This window comes from Ixodes scapularis, unplaced genomic scaffold (genome assembly GCF_016920785.2).
Source record: "Ixodes scapularis isolate PalLabHiFi unplaced genomic scaffold, ASM1692078v2 PGA_scaffold13__105_contigs__length_92229423, whole genome shotgun sequence".
In the NCBI taxonomy this organism is placed as follows: Eukaryota; Metazoa; Arthropoda; class Arachnida; order Ixodida; family Ixodidae; genus Ixodes; species Ixodes scapularis.
The window spans coordinates 71,242,460-71,259,674 of NW_024609839.1; the positions used below are offsets into that span (position 1 = coordinate 71,242,460).

A 17,215-nucleotide genomic window follows, 5' to 3' on the forward strand; every position below is an offset into this window, starting at 1 on the left:
GTGGCTTACATTTGCAAGAGAATAGCATAAGCAGAATTTAGACGGCTAAATTTTCACAACGTCGATGGCATACTTTGACAACAAGCAGGGAATATTCCTAAAGGAAGAGAGTGTGCCAGCCAAGGCAAACATATAACGGAAAGTTAATTAGTGGTGTTAGGATAATTCGATGGCCACTTTGCACTCCTTAATCTGTCGTCCGTCGTGTTGAGTAACGTAATACTTAAGAAATCATATTTTTACTTCAAGTGTCTTTTCAGGATTATTTCCAGTCGTTGCTGAAACGCCCTGCATATTATAGGAATTCTTTTGCTGCTACCCGTCTCGGAGAATGGCACAACGCGCTGGATCAACAACACGTAAACAAATGGCCGTTATCGCCCGCGTCGCGGTCACAAGACCCACCGCGCCACGCGAGCGGTTGAGCGCCGCTCGCGTCCCTCGCAGATTTGGCATGCGGACCACCTGGTCCAAGTCCAACCTTTTGCACCCCCAGATTGCCCATAATATATACTCTTATGTCAATGAAGTTATCTATCTAAATAATGTGAGTACGTTGTACAGAGGTCAAATAAGTATTTAGTTTTTCGCGATTTATATATTTTCTGGTTTTTATTTATCAGTTAGTGTTCGCGATCGTTTGAAGATTGTTTGCATTGAACGCGCGTGGATTATGGACTCTTATTGGCGGACGAGACATACCATGATAGAGACTATATAACTGAGTTAATTTGTCGATGCTCAGAACAGCTTACATGGTACACATCATAAAATAAAGGGGATAATATACCGTACAATTATTGTATCAGTGTCTTACATTTATTTAAAGATTCGTCTACAGGAGCTTACTGAAACACTCTAAGTTATATGTTTATCCCTTAAACATGTTGGAGTAAAGCTTACCTTCTTAAAACTTGACAGGTTACTTCGCACGCACGCTTTGTTAAGTAGTTATTGGCATTCCCGCAGCAGCCCTTATAGAAAAAACGACTACACTGGCCACTTTTATGATCATGGTAATATCGGATGAAAGACTTTCCTTGTTGCAGACAGTCGTAGCCTTCATTTTTAGGGAGTTTGCATTCTTCTAAGTGCCCTCCTGTGGGTAGAAAAGTAACAATGTTTATTACGCACCGGTGAAAATGCCCTTACTGGCACGGTGAAACTATGTGATCAGATAACACGCATTGTTCAATTACGCCGAGGCGTGGACTTTGTTTTTGTATCTCAAACAAGTTAAATGTTAAAAAGGCAGACAGAATACAGCAGCGTATCGACGATTGCCTTGACACGAAGAAACACAAGATGTTGCGCAAATTGATTCTTTGTGGCTTTACGTTTTCTCTTTCTTACGCTTAATTATGTAACAGAAAAGCAACATTGTGTGCAACATTAGAAACTAGCACAACTACCCACTGGCGCCGTTAGTGCTCTCGTGTCGGACTAGCGCGCCTAGATTTCAGCGTGTCCCCAACATCTCGATCGGGGTGGCGTGGTCTACGGGTCGCGTGTACAATCCGAGCTGCGACGAGGCGACGAAAGCGTCGATGGTCTGCGAGCGCCTCGGCGACTCCCCCCGCTTACATCCTCGCCACGCGAGTGTCCGCCATTAAATAGTAAACGCTTTTCATTATTATAGTTGCTCCCTCTCGTAAATCTAGGCTCTCTATGTCGAAAGCTGAAGTGGCGTGGTGCGCTCTTGAATCATGCGCTTTCATGTTAGAGCGCGTTCTCGGGCGTCTGGAGGCTGTCTTATAGCTTTTCATCTTTCATTAGTTTTCGTTTTTGAATGCTGCTGGATTTCAACCATGCATCGTGCAACCATGCATCGTGCAACCATCGTGCAACCATTTCAACCATGCAATATGAGTTAGCAGTTCCCTATCCGAACATCTCAGCATAATCAATACCATTCCATAAAAATAATAATAATATATTTTTTTTTTATTTTAGAAAAGGCGTAGGATGGACGCTTATATAGGGTGGTTCAAGTCACCAGGCTCGATCTAATAAAGACCGTAAAAATCGACGCCTGCACGTAGCCATCTAAACTTTTTGTTAAAGCTGTACTTCACAGGTCGGTTTTGTTCTTGTAAAATTGCAAAGCGTAGTTCTCTTTCCGTAAAAAGTAAGGCCAAGAAACTTGCCAGGGTTTACGGCGGGCAGCAACGAAGACGACAGAGGTTCAGTAGCAGGATGTGTTTGGCGTTCGTATTGATAGATGGCGCTACCTCCTTATCGCGACGGCTCGCGATCACCGTGGTTTATTAAAGTGAACCTAATCTTTTTTTTAGATGTACCTTCGGTTAAAAAATAAATGCGAACAATAAAAACAAAACTTAAAGTAAAAAACAAAAACAAAAAACAAACGCGTCTGCATGATTGCGGCACTTTTGCTGCCAACGGATTTCGTCTGCGTGTCATCTTCTATCTTTCGCTGGTCGACTCCACCTTCAGACGCTGCTCCCGACGCCATCTATTAATACAAACGCCAAACACACCCCGCTACTGGACTTGGTCGTCTGGTCGCCGCCCGCCGTAGATCCTGGCAAGTTTCTTCGCCCTATTTTTTACCAAAAAAGAACTACGCTTTGTAATTTTACAAGAAAAAACCGACCTGTATAATACATACACTTTGACGAAAAGTTTAGATGGCTACGTGAAGGTGTCGATTTTTACGGTCCATTTTAGATCGAGCCTGGTGACTTGAACCACCCTATATTTCTAAGGTTTACGTGTATGTCTGCCATAGCGATCGCAGAGGTGTACTGCCTCGCGTGATTCGTCGTAGTATTTTGGATCTGTCATTCCCCTCTCGTAGAGAAAATGACACATTTGTAAATATCTTCTCGAAGTGTTAGAGGAGTGATTTTACTGGTGTTTGAGGTAGCAGGGGTTGCAGGGATTTATACGTGTTTCTCATAATGCAATAAATGCACTTATTTGTTTTTCCGAATATTTCCAGTAATTGTTTAGATTTTGGTATTTACCGTAAGGACAGGTTTCCATGCATTCCTTTTCATTCCCGAAAATGTTTCTATTTCCTTCAGAATATCCAGTCTTAAGGCAACGATGCTGTTTACGACTGAAACGCCAGAAGCTCCCCACGCCTCCAACGGGTTCTCCTTCATCGCTTGGCTGATAACACACGGTGTCTGCAATAACAGAAGAAACATTTCACTTCATCAAAACATTTGCGGAATATGTTTTATTTTTATCGTCTACGCCCATGTTTTTTTTTTTCTTTCTTTAGTTTACTCCTCAATTATATTTACTTGGATAGCTTGTATTTGTTAGTTAACCGAAATTTTAAATATGCGCCCAGATGATCATCCGAAGGTCCTCACACAACGCATATGTCATATCATTTAAGTTTGGTCTTTGTGGTTTGCACGAAAGACGTTCAGTGGCAGGACACGTGAATCACTTCAGGCATGGTGCCTAAAACGCGTCTCTGAGGGGTGTGCTTACCGCGTCCTAAAAAAAAGCTGGTTCCTCGATTTCTTGGGAAAGAACCGCCGAATCCGTGTGCGTGATTGGTTTAACCAGCGATGGACAACGTACAAAAACGATGGGCGACCTGAGAAGAAGCTTTTGGTGCTGTTTTATTGACTCGATCTGACTGCAGCGTCGACTGCGTTCGCACTTAAAGTGAAACGGAGCATTAGGGACGAGGTGGTTCGGTGGCGCCCTCTTATGGACTCTCCTCATGACATCACGACCAGAATGTTTCTGACCGTGACATTACGAGATGTAATCTTTGACTAATTATCACCAGTTTTGAACTACAAGATTGACGGTGTCTGTAACAATAGCAGTCCTGTCGTATGTGCGCCCCTTCGTCATTGTTCAGTTGGTGCTACGTATTTGATTAATGTCAAGTGTGAACCAACTAGCCCAATCAAAAGTCGTGTTATAACAATGCAGTCATCACATTCTTAAGTCGACGTCGTCAAAGTGAACGTTCGGCCAATGGCGAATTGCGACCACAGCGATGTCTTTGTTCGCGCACGTCGCTAACGGCTAGCCGTGCCAGCCACCTAGGGTACGTCGTCCTGTCACAAATAAATAATATTATCAATTTATAAAGTATATAACTGTCTAGGAACTTTGACCTGTCTGGCACGTAATCAGCTAGGAATGTGAATGCGATTGTGTCAGCATATTCGCCCTTTTTGTTTAGCAACAAACTCAGTGGCGCCATCTATTGTGTAGCCCCGGCACACTTTCGGTTCACGTATCTCTCCTTATTTTTTACTTATCATTCGGTTATCGTGAGAGGAAATTATGTCGGACAGTGCTATAAGGTTGCCATTTTCTGAAGATGGCGAGGTATGTTTGATTTTGCAAATACTGCTAAACCCGGTCGTCTAGTTCGGAGCGGGAAGTGGAGGGGGGCTATTTGCGTGCTGGCACCATTACCCTTTAACTAACGCGAGAAAGAGCGAATACCGAAGCACACACAAAAAACACACTTGTAGATACGCCAGCTGAACGCAGCAAGAAGAATGCAATCTTAATGCAACGTTCCTCCGTTCCTCCGTTCAGCTGGCGTCACATATCCAATCTGCTCAGCTACAGGCAATCACACAAACACACACACACACGCACGTACGCACTCACGCACGAGGCACGCAGGCACTATACCACGCAGCCATAAGTATGCGCGCGCACACACAGAGGCACGCACACGCACAGCACGCGCAGACATAGACGTAGACAGTTTCCACCAATTTGAAAGACCCACTCCAAGACGGTGGCTGGTGGGTGTGCGATGCGCATTGCCGACAATTCTGTATTGGTCTGAGGGGAGAGAAATGTGATAAGACAATAGCCAAACTGAATCTGCGCTCATTGACGAAGATCGGTCCTTTCACTCACCGCGATATGGAAATGCCACAAACGCGAGCAGCGCCCCCACCTGCCGTTGTCTCTGCCACGCCCTCCGAGTAGATCTTTTTCTATTGATATAGACTTTGCGCGAGTCGATTTGTGCCTAAAAGGTTGCCGAACACACGAGTTTGTGCATAAAAGGCTCAATCGTATTTTACGTTTTCTGCAGGCCGCTTGGCATTCCCTCTGTGTTTGAAAATCGGGGAGTGCAAAGGTGCAGCCGGTGGCCGAAACGCATCTCCTGGTGAAGGGACTCAAATGCCACGTAGTTATTATTGTAGCGTCAGCACTGCACGAAGTGTATGGTCTTGGCATAGTGCAGAACTTATCTGGAGGAAGATAGACAATGTGAATGATCAGAAGAAAAAACAATAACAAAACGAATACAAATCTCAAGTATTTTGTTAGGTCTGGATGGCAGTTGTCACCGCTGGTGTGAAGGAAGGTTATTGTAAACGTCCGCGTCATTCATTAGTCGACATGAAAAACGAAGAACATCCGCGCACTCCTGACTCGGCTGCACCTGCATACACCATTTGTAAATATTGTAAATAACATCCTACCCTCCTAGCGCCTCGTATCCAGCGGTCGACGACGTCTAACACCATGTTGAAGTTGCTTATAATCTTGAATATTTTCACCGCGACTGACGTATTAGCAACTAGTATGTGCGTTGCACGTTGAAGTTTACAACAAGATGTGAAATCCGCCGAATTATAGCGGGGATTAGTCAATATGCCTATTAAAAAGACGTCTTTTGGGAATGTAATAAACGCTATATATTACAAATATTAAATTGATTAAAATATCGAACTATTTTTTACATTTGTGTAGGAAATTGACCAATACTTGTACTTTAAGTGTAAACGATGTGCGGGATCGGAAAACTAGGATAAAGTTTTTATTACAGTTAAAAAAAGGAGCATAGAGTCTTAAAATTAATATGTATTTGACTAAAAGAGAAACTTTAGAGAGAGATGAGAGTGGCAGTCGACATTTCGTTAAGGCTTTGATTCTTGTCGAAAATTCCTGTGTCACTCCTTTTCGCTTCTATAACCTTCATGTTTTATACATATATGAATATGAAAAACAAAATCTAGAAGGTTTGGAAGCTGGAAAAAAGTCGCAGTTAATGTTAAATTGAAAAAAATTCCACTTTAATTTCTAATATATATTAAATAAATGCATGAATAGAGAGCGCTGTGGTGCTCGTCGATACGATTAATAATAGCGTAGCCTTACGATGGCACTAGTCTCACTGGCAGAAAAAGGTAAGTTCTGTCGAGCGCTTCTTTTTGAGAAATATCAAGTTTTACTTATTTTAATGCGAAAGAATTAACTATCCCATGGAGCGAAAGGACGTCATCAACTTTTGAAGCCGCGCCAAACGGCACCTAAAATCCCCTGTTCCAATGAAGCGAAGCCTGTCGTCCGAAGCCGCGATTTGATGAATAGGCTCCCATTGGCTGGAGCGCGTCATAGTTTCAAGAAACGAGGCTCCCATTGGCTGCTGCGTGGCGTAGTTCCAAGGATCGCCACCCCGCAGGGAAGCCCTCTCCGTGGCGACGCAGCGCCCCTGCCGTCGGTGAGAGGGAGCGGCTGGTCGCAGAACCAACACCACCTAGACAAGGCCTCCGCACGCGTCATCACAGTCAGATCGATCGAGGCGTGAGATTTGGGCACGAGTGCTGTGTCAGTCTTCGGCCGGTGCTCGTGTCCAATTAGCGCGTCGAAGCTCGGGCTCGGGCCCGATAGCCGAGTTAGCGCGATCCGACCTGATGACGTTTCATAAAAGGAGAGGAGACCATGCGGAGGCCTTCTGTCTATGTGGTGTTGGCAGAGCCCGCCCGGGCACACTCCGGATAGGCTGCACGGCCGAGCTCAGCGCGGCGCGACCACTTCACGAGAGCGCGCGCTCGGCCGTCGGCCGCCACTTCGGCAGTACCGAAACATGGCCTTCCACGCCAGGACGCCGCAGACAAACTAAGGGACCGAAAAAACGACATTCATGCTTTCGCATTCACAACTCATAAAAAGTGCGTGTCCTCGGAATATTTTTTTTTACAGTTTTTAACTTTTAGGCTCTGAATTCTTTTGAATAGTATATTTTAAACAATTTAAAGCCTTATGTTTTCGAGCAGTTATTTAGTGTAATCATGGCCAGTAGATTGTTCAATAAGTTATTTTTAGCCTTGGTTTTTCAAAAGCAAATTTTGTTTTCTCTGCTTACGCTTGAGCGTTATCAAGGCAGTTCATTTTATCATATGTAAAAGGTACGGATAATTTTATGTTCGTATAGTTTTACTGTAGGCCATTAATTCAGTCCAGCTTTCGAAAAAAAAATAGGTTCGTCAGATGTTTTAAGGCACACATGTTGCCACTCTTAAATGTTCTAGGGTGAAGTATTATTTTGTAGAATATGATACCTACCAATCGGACAGGTTTTCTGGCATAGTTGTTTAGTGTCAAAGATATTCTTAGTGCCAGAAGAGCCGCAGACATAAGCGGGTTGGCATTGCTTCAGGTATATGTTGAAAGTAAACTTGAGTGTGTGATTACTGCAAGAACCTGGTTTAGGCGGAGCATCGTTGCACACATCATGAAGAACGTCGTTATAACCTGCGTAGGAAAACGTTGACGGGCGCATGAGTGCAAGTGTATACGTGAAATCAATAGGCGATCTTATCTACGCTCACACTTGTGCGTACGTAGTCTGTTTGCATTTTTTCTTGTGAAATATTGACTAATAGATGTGAAATTGATGGCATTCATTGTCATGAAAGCAGCAGAAAGCGAGAAACCATAGAACTCTGTCAAGGTAACTACATATATCACTAATTGGTTGTATTCATTGAAGCCTGACGGCTTTTACTTGAGCTCCTTGTAAACGCTTGGCGACATCAAGTAACAAGGCTTACTAGAGGTTTCACCTTTTCATGACAGTTTCATGATAGTGTCATGAAAATATGAAACCGTTAGAAAGCTCAAATAAGCCTTGTTAATTAATGTTGCCAACGTACGCACTATAGTGCGTTCGTTAAACTGTTGTTCAGAGGCGCGTGCACGCACGTGCTGAGAGCGGACGCATGTTCTATGGGCACCGCAGAAAATCGTCCTTTTTCTTGAAAATTCCTTTTCTGTGCGGTGAAAAGTGTTGGAGAAGACAGAGCTAACGTTCCGGTTTCGCTCGATACCACTTTCATGCCGGTGAGCCGAATCTTTCTCATTTCAAGGACATTGTCACGATTCTGGCCCACAGAGGGCCTGTTAACACTCGTTAGGCTTCGCGCCGCAGGGCGCGCCGCACCGAGCTTCTCGGAGCGGCCGCCTAGCTAGGCCTATCGCGTGGCGGTCACCGTCCTGGGGGGGGCTGAAGGCTGGAGGATGGATACAAGGACCCAAGAAACTCCAGGTACCGGTCGAGTGATCGGCTATAACCCAGACGAGGTGGCGCATGGATTTATCAACCCGGCACAGCGGCCACTCCGGGATGATGGAATCAAGGATGCCACCTTGGGGGACCAGGAGGACGGAGGACCCGGCAACGGCTGGGTGCAAGTACTGATGCAGAAGAAAAAGAGCAAGAGGGAGGCACAAGGCCTCGAGATGAAGCCGGGGGGAACAACGGCGGAGAATTTCAAGTCGAGGAAAACTCTGAGGTTGCCCAGTCTCAGAGTTTACAAGCACAAGGTCATTATCAAACCTCATCGGGTCGCGGTGGACCTGAAGCGGTACAGGAGCCTGATCGGGGAAGCGGTCCAGAGCTCCCTGCCGAGAGGATTGGACGAGAAGACGGTCGTAAGGCTGCTGGAAGCACAGAATACAATCATGGTTTGTACGAACGAATGGAGCGAAGCGGAAGCCGTCGCAGGTATCAAGAAACTGAATTTTCCTGTCGGCGTGCTAGACGTCGAAGCGTATCATGTCTCCCCGAGCGAAGATGCGTGCCGCGGCGTCATACACGGTGTCCGGCCTGACCTGACTAACGAACAGATTCGACAGAAAACCAGAGCTGTGGGATACGAAGTTCTAGAAGCAAGGAGGCTAGGGAAGTCACAGTCTGCTATAATCGTATTTGCGGGGAAGAAGGTACCGTTCACGGTGAGCTTCAATTGGCTTGAGACTCCCTGCTTTATCTATAAGAAGACTAGGGCGGCTTGTCTGAACTGTGGTGAAGTGGGCCATCGGACCGACGTATGCAGCAAGCCGGAGGGATTTGCGTGCTCGGCGTGCTGGGCCACTGAGGTCGGTGAGGACCATGAGTGTGTGCCGAAGTGTGCCTTGTGCGGGGGGGCCCACAAGACCTACGACAGACACTGCCCGGAGAAGTTCTACAAGGAGACTAAAAGCAGGGAGCCTAGACGGAGTCGGGGGAGACGTCGCGACGGCGCGCAGCACGTGCGGTGGCTTTCGAGAGTGTCGGGACGGAGCGTGTCAGACTCGCGCACCCGCTCGCGCAGCCGGTCCGCCAGCTGTGGGAGAAGCGCGTCTCGAGATATGACTACATCCAAGCGGCGCCGGCAAAAGGGCAAGCGAAAAAAGAGCAAGCGAAGCACCTCTATGGAAGGGATCTTCACTGATCCAGGCAATCGCAAGTGGCCGGAACTCCCAAGGGTCGGGGATCAGGAGTCGAGGAGCACGTCCCAGCCCAAAGGTGGAGGGGCGAGCAGCAACGGAGCGATACAAGACCTGCGGAGGGACGTGACCCACTGCAAAAAGACCATTGAGCAACTTTGGAACAAAAGAGACAGAACCGGGGGAGTCTTGGCAGAGCAAGTACAAGCGATCGTGGAGACGACCGTTCAGCGGGCGATCCAGGGACTTCAAGAATTCTTCACCAGCCAACTGATGCAGCTGACATGCAGGGTCACCGAGCTGGAGAAATTAGGAAAGACTCTTGAGCGAAACCAAGAGAGCCTCTTCAGGCAGTTCGTCTCGAAGCGGAGAAAAACGGGCGAGCCTCTACGGGACGCAGAAATTTTGGACGCACAATCATGCGCAAGTCAGCAAAGCCAGGTTTGAAAGTGTGGCAGTGGAACTGCAGGGGGATGGGTCGGAAACAGGCGAGCCTTAGCCTGAGGGTGTCGCTTGAACCCAATCCCCCGGCGGTGATACTGCTGCAGGAGCCGGGCAAGAAACCAGTGAAGATCAAAGACTAGGCTACAATTGAGGGCGACCAATACGTCGCGACGCTTGTGCACAAGACCTACGCAGCCACGAGACTAGACTTGGATGGCTGTGAGGTTTCGTGCTGTCACATTGTGATCATCCCAGTGAAAAAAGGGGATCGGGGTGTACATGTGGTGAACGTGTATGGAAATCCAAAGAACCATAAGACGGACTACAGGCGGCTCATCGCGAAGGTGGTCAAGGAGGCGGGGAAGGACCCTGTGGTTATTGCGGGAGACTTCAACGCCCCTCACCCGGGATGGGGTTACAAGTACGTTTCTCCGAAAGGCAGAAGGCTGGCGGAAAGCATCAACCAGGAACGCCTAACATTGCTTACCGAGGTTGATCAGCCAACCAGTACGGGCATGAGCTCATGCAGAGACACCTGTCCGGACCCGACGCTTGTCAAGAACGTGGCGAACGCTGAGTGGACTAACCTCATGGAGCAACTCGGTAGCGATCATTGTATCCTCGAAACGACTATTCACGAGTCCGGATGCACAAGAAAGACGGGAAAGGCAAGAATAACGGATTGGGACCGATGGCGAAAACAGAGAGGGAAAGGTGCAGCTAGCATCGAGAACATCGAGGATTGGTCTTCGGAGGTGATCGCCAGTGTCAAGCCGTTCGTGGCTGAAGTTGAACTCTCAGAGAAGACCCCAGCAGTGGACACGCGTCTGCTTCATCTTTGGGAAGCACGACGCGGGCTGACCAGGAGATGGAAGAAACAGCGCTACAACAAGAAGCTGAGGAAGAGGATTCAAGCACTCACAAAGCTGGCCGAGGACTATGCGGTGGACTTGGCTAGGAAGAACTGGTATGGCCTGTGTGACTCTATACGGGGAAGCCTAGGGACGGCTCAGGCATGGAGGATGCTTGGGGCCTTAATCGATCCGAGTAGGGCAAAGGCGGTGACGGGCGGCCGTTTAGCGGAACTGACACATAAGTTACCCGGGGACCGCAAGCAGATCATGGATCGGCTGGCGGAAAGGTATTTGTGTTTGGAATCCACAGGAGAAATTGTGGAGTATGAAGGGCAGGAAAACCCTGAATTAGACAGGCCAATTACTGTCGCGGAGTTGGAGTATGAGCTCGGGGTTATGAGGAAGGGCGCAGCACCCGGACCGGACTCCCTCACAGCGAAACTCCTCTACAACTTAGGGGAAAGGGACCTGAAAGAGCTGGTACGCCATTTCAACGAACATTTCTGGGAGCGCGGGCTTACTCCAGATAGTTGGAAGGTTGCTGACATTCGCTTCATTCCAAAACCCAAAAAGGAGCTCAAGCTAGAAAATCTGCGGCCGATTCCGCTTACATCTTGCCTGGGCAAGGCGTTCGAACGAGTCATAAACTCCAGGGTTATGAAGTATCTAGACAAGGAACAACTCCTTCCGAACACGCAGTTCGGGTTCAGACCTCACACATCGACGCAGGACATACTCTTGTGGATATATAAGGATATACTGGAGAATCCGAGGAGCGGCCAAACGAGATGCCTTATAGCTTTAGACTTGAAAGGCGCGTTTGATAATGTTTCGCACGAAAGCATATTTAGGGGTCTCAGCACAGTTAACTGCGGGAGAAGAATCTTCGAATATGTCCGCAGTTTCTTGGCGGACAGGACAGCCACGTCGACGTTGGGAAGTATGCAATCTGGGACATACAGACTGGGTTCCAGGGGTACGCCGCAAGGGGCAGTACTTTCCCCGTTGCTGTTCAACCTTGCGCTGCGGGGTCTACCAGAAGCGCTGAGGGCGGTTCCGAACGTGGAGCATGCCATCTACGCGGATGACATCACCCTGTGGTGCAGGGAGGGCAGTGACGCGGAAATAGAAGAGAAGCTTCAGGCGGCGGCGGATATCGTCGGAGAGTACGTTATGAGATGCGGGCTTAAGTGCGCCCCGGAGAAATCTGAGCTTCTTGTCTTCCGAAACCCTCGCGATAAGCTAGTCGATCACATTTACGTGGTGATAGGTGGGGTCCGGGTCCCAAAACCAGCGGAGGTTCGGATTCTGGGCCAGCTTCTACAACAGGGGAGGGGGAACAAGTCGACTATCGACAGACTGGACGCCATGACCACGCAGGTGTGCGGTATGATGAGGCGAATTAGGAACCGTAGACACGGTATAAAGGAGAAAGAGGCAATACAGTTGGTCCAGGCCTTCATTATTGCCAGACTGACGTACGGCACTCCGTACCTGAACTTGAACAAGGCGGAGATGCAAAAGCTAAACGTACTGATAAGGAGAGCGTACAAAAACGCGCTGGGGCTACCGGAGCGTACGGCGACCGAGAAACTGCTTAAACTTGGGGTGCATAACACCATAGAAGAACTTTATGAAGCTCAACTAGTGTCACAGCTGAGAGCGTGGCTTCTGGACAAACTGGGAATGGCAGTACCCGGCGGTTCTCACGGGCCCGGAGACGCGGGGGAAGAGCTGCCGGCTGAGACCAGGCAGAGATTCACGATCAGTAGAATCCCCCGCAACATGCACCCGGATAGGCATGCGGAACGGAGACAAGCGCGAGCGGTGGCCCTAGCGCGTTCCTGGGACAGCAGAGAGGGAACCCTGTACGTGGATGGGGCCGGTCCGGTGCTGGGGGTGGCTGCAATAGCGGTGGCCAGTGCGCAAGGGCAGATCAGACGCGTCGCCTCCATACGAGTGCAGACGGTTGAACAAGTGGAGGAGGCGGCCATAGCATTGGCGGTGGTTTGCAATCCTCGTGCGACGATAATTTCGGATTCACAAAGAGCTTGTCAAAACTTTGCGCGAGGGGTCGTGGGTCAACCAGCTCTAAGGCTCCTCCGCAAAACCGCAGTAGAGGGAGTACATCTGATCTGGACCCCGGCCATATGGGGCAAGTCGGAAACGAGGCGGCGAATGCTGCGGCCCGAGGTGCGTTATACCGGGACTCGGTTCTGCCCCAGAGGGATCTGGACAGTGCGCTCACTTACAGTGAGGCCTTAAAGGCTCTACGAACACATAGGGCAGAATATCCTGGGCCGGCCAAAGGTCTCAGCAAAGAAGAAGAGTTCACGTGGAGACGACTTCAGACGGACACGTTCGTCACACCGATCCAGCTACATCTGTGGTACCCAGAGCGGTACGCCACGGCGGACTGTCCCTTCTGTGGTGAGCCCTGGGTGGACGTTTATCACGTTGTCTGGGCATGCAAGAACCTCCCAGGACTGGCTCCAGTCGAGGAGCCCAAACTCGAGGAGTGGGAAGCGGGACTCAAGTACGCGACGGCTAGCGAGCAGAGGCTGCTCGTGGCCCGAGCACTCCGAGTTCACTCCGCACTTGGAGCCCCGGAATAGGGGCACACAACCACTCTCTCCTTTTTCTTCCCCTTTCTCCCCTTCCCTTTCCTAAATCTTTCAACTCAATAAAGTTTTTCAACAACAACATCTGTTGTTCAGGATGCCAATAGCATAAGAACGTATTTCACAGTGTTATATATAGGGCCTCAAAGACATCAATCAGATGTAACTAAAGCGTTTGTTACCAGCGTAGACTTTTCAATGTCACACCAGACAGGCATAATTTGGCCAGGACGTAAGCAAATGGTGCTCTAATAAAATGCGCACGTGACTTATTGTTGACAGAGTATTCGTGATCTGCGGAAAGAACTTAAGAATAAACACCCACAAAATTTGTTCGGTTCAAAAACCCGATTTGTGCAGGAACAACATGCACCAAAACATACTCATTGGATGTGAAAGGTTATTACGAATGCAGCGTATAACGTGGACGAGAGGGAACGGCTATGATTGGACATATCAGAAGGCGGGAGAGGTACAATTGTATACTTGGTCGAAGTTCTTTCTGAGAGTATATCACATTCGTGGAAACATGAATCTTGTTTTAGGCCGATCGTGTTTCTCAGCTAAACCCAGTTCCCGCACTCGTTATTCGTTTGCACTTTATCGATTTTGGCAGATGATCCACCAGAGGCCTTGCGGGGAGGCAGACGCACAAGGACTTATTTGTCGAGAGCTTATCTGCTTTGGTCCAGACAACGAGTACACGCATTCGCGGTTCAAAAAGAGAAAAAAAATATACGACGCAATAAATTCAACTAAACTAAGCGCCGAATTCAGAAACCTCACTCAAACTACACTCAAACTGAGGGGCCCCTCCACTTCCTCGAGGAAGGCTCGAGGGCCGGCGCTGGCCAATCGCGAGGACGGATCGCCGTCGCGATTGGCCAGCGCCGGCCCTCGCGCCTTCCTCGAGGAAGTGGAGGGGCCCTTCAGTTTGAGTGTAGTTTGAGTGCGGTTTCAGAATTCGGCGGTAAGGCCTCTGCGCCGATCAAAGCCACTGAGCTCAAAGGCAAAGACACGATATTTCACCTATTCCTCAGCAAGGGCACACAACCTGCCACAGAAACGACACGACCCTATCGTTCTAAAAGCTGATTCACACCTTTGCGTTTGAGTGGACCGACTGCGTTGCAACCGCTCTTGCGCCCGCTAACGACGAGGGAACGTATGGACGCCACTTGTCGAAAAGCCTTGAAACGTTTTGGATCTGCGCATCTATTACAATTTTTTTTGTCACCGGTGACCTTGAAATGATCTTGACCACATTACAGAGGTTATTCCTTATAGGTAACAAATTGATTTGATTTCGCAAATGCCGCAGGCCTTCAGTCTACCTATGCCCCATGGGAAATGCTCTAGGGCTACATGATGGCGCAAATGTGCCAGCATGCCAGCCAGTCCTTTGGTCTTAGGCGGTTACAAGCGGTTGATACGCTGTTGATCCCACTCCAACGGAAATGAGTGGAACAGCCTCAACGCAAACACGTAAAAATATTAAATTTACCGAGCATTCATATGCAGAAATTCTGCCTTGGCCAGCTTACGTCGGCAAAGCATTTACATGTGCCAAATCCAGTGATGTGATTTCTGCATCATTTGCGCCAACCTGTGCCGAAATGTTTACCCTGGTACATCTTGCTATATTTCGCCAAACATATGATGCATTTAGCCAACATTGCGCCAAAATGTAATTTCGTTTGATGTTTTACTAAATATATATAAAAACTCAGGCTCTGCTACACAGCCGATTCGTCCGGTAGGCTTGTGCGAACTTTCAGAACTTTCGATTATCGCTCCAAACAGCATACTACTCGATTTGATTTCTGTGTCAAACGCTAACAGCACTTGGAGGTTTCGCGATATTTATAATTTGTTTTATTTGTTCTGGCAGGTTAGTTAGCTTCGTTGAGTGTGCTTCTTGCTGCGCTTTCGTGCATTGCAGTGAGACGAGGACAGCAGTGTAGGTATCGCGATGTTGCGTATTTTGCTTCGCCGCAGCACGCCTACGTACTAAACGGAAATCACTCCTCCATGGCAGTTTGGCGCACACGCACCTAAGCGTCGAATGTATTAAAACTAAAATCCGCGAGTGCTTAACAAGTCTACCTTTTGGTGAAAAATAAGACTGGCTAGCATATATGATAGAGTACAGAAAGATTTTACAGCCAAGCTGTATATGGGGGACTCGCAAGTTAAATTTCTTCGTGTCGGCGTCCTCACGAAAAAAAAAAAAAAAAAGCTTCAGCGATCGAGGCGGAAAGTGCATATTACGCATAAAACATACAGCACAACATTAGTTTAAGTAAAACACAAGCAGAAAACAAGCATCCGAACCACATAATTGAGGATAAGGTGCTCCTGATAACAGTGCGAAGCACGTAGCGCTCACCGTAAACGTCTCCTGGTAAAGATTACAGTTGCGCAAACTGCAGCGGTGACAGCACCTTGCGACGTGGGGAGTGACGTCACTAGCCTTTCATATATATATATAAAAGTTTTGGTACAGTGCATTTACTTTTTTTGTGTGTGGGTCAACGATTTGGTATAGCGCAGTGGCCGTTTGCAGAGCCGCGTGTATAGAGAGAGTTTGGTCAATGGGGGCGGGCAGAGCCAGGGCGTGCTCCAGACGCGGAAAGAGGGCTTGACATGCCAAGAAGAATCTGCTAGCAGCGGTAGCGAGAAACACCTTTACTAAGTGCGTAAGAGTTAAATAGAGTATCTCTTTCTGGTTGAAAATATAGCCACGTAAAGTTTTGATTATGATAATGCAAAAAGATGTGAGAATTGAATGTGCCGCTCGATCTCTGTTTTGCTGTCATGGAGTCTTAACACCGAATGTCGCAACCCTATTTACACAGAAGTTAAGAAAGGTTTTGACCTTTTGTGTGGAAAGGGTGGCGACCTTGGGGGAAGGATGCATATATAAGAGAGGGTTACTGAATAAATGTTTAGCTGAGTGGGAGACTTTGTCCACCTTTCTCCTCCAGGGTTGTTGCTTCTAATTTCCTCCCCCCAGTTTCGGGTAATTCATCAAAATGGCTCCCCAAGTTCTTTTTGGTGCTCCAGAATGGATATTTCGCTACACCAAAACGTACTACAAAACGGCTCAGACGAATTACATCACTACTAATCAAATACCTCGAGAGTTCTATGAACAGAAGCGTACCCTATTGTTTTTCTTAACAGGCAAGAACATGCGCTAACTAAAAATATCTTGTTAAATAAAAATTGCGCGAATAATTTTGACAAGTTAAGGGTTTAGCATATATTTCTATGCCAGGAATGGTTAACATGCGGATACTACTTAGCACAAAGCATTTAATGTTCAGTTGGCGATTGTTAGTACCTAGAGAACTTGGCGAAAACCCCAGGAACAAAGCTAAGCTCGAAACCACATAATAATTTAAAGATTCGCTTATTTGTCGTTAGTTTTGTTGTTGTGTGTTTCTTGTTATAGTAAATAGAAACGTATGCTCACCATAGCTTTTTGTAAAAACAGCCACAGCCACTGCGAGACGCAGGCATCGAAATGATTTCTCCATCCTGGATGTCTTTGAAGCATAGAAAAGTGTACGGCCACTTATATAGTCTTGGTTCGCCAACCTGAACTACGACAGCGGTCATTGTGCTAGGGTAGAGGTGCGACACTTGAACAAAGAGATTACGTTGCGTCCAAAACCAAAAAGACAGGACAATGCTAGCCCAGCGTTCCTGCACGTATGACTAAATGTTGTATAACGGTGCGTTAGCTGAAGGTTCGGTCGGTTCATTTCCCTGGAAGGTGTTCGCACTACGTTGATAATAGATGCATGTTTCCGTCCTGTTTTA

At 47.7% G+C, this 17,215-nt stretch overlaps 1 protein-coding gene across 1 annotated transcript; it reads right to left on the reverse strand.

Moving 5' to 3' along the window:
- Nucleotides 1–899: 899 nt before the first annotated feature.
- LOC115314294 (carboxypeptidase inhibitor SmCI-like) lies at nt 900–16,929 on the reverse strand. The gene is made up of 5 exons (XM_040214167.1): nt 16,866–16,929; nt 7,324–7,512; nt 5,052–5,222; nt 2,991–3,155; nt 900–1,099 (listed from the first exon to the last, which is right to left on the reverse strand). Exons 1-5 carry the CDS (start codon nt 16,927–16,929, stop codon nt 900–902), a joined length of 789 nt encoding a protein of 262 aa, XP_040070101.1.
- Nucleotides 16,930–17,215: the final 286 nt, after the last annotated feature.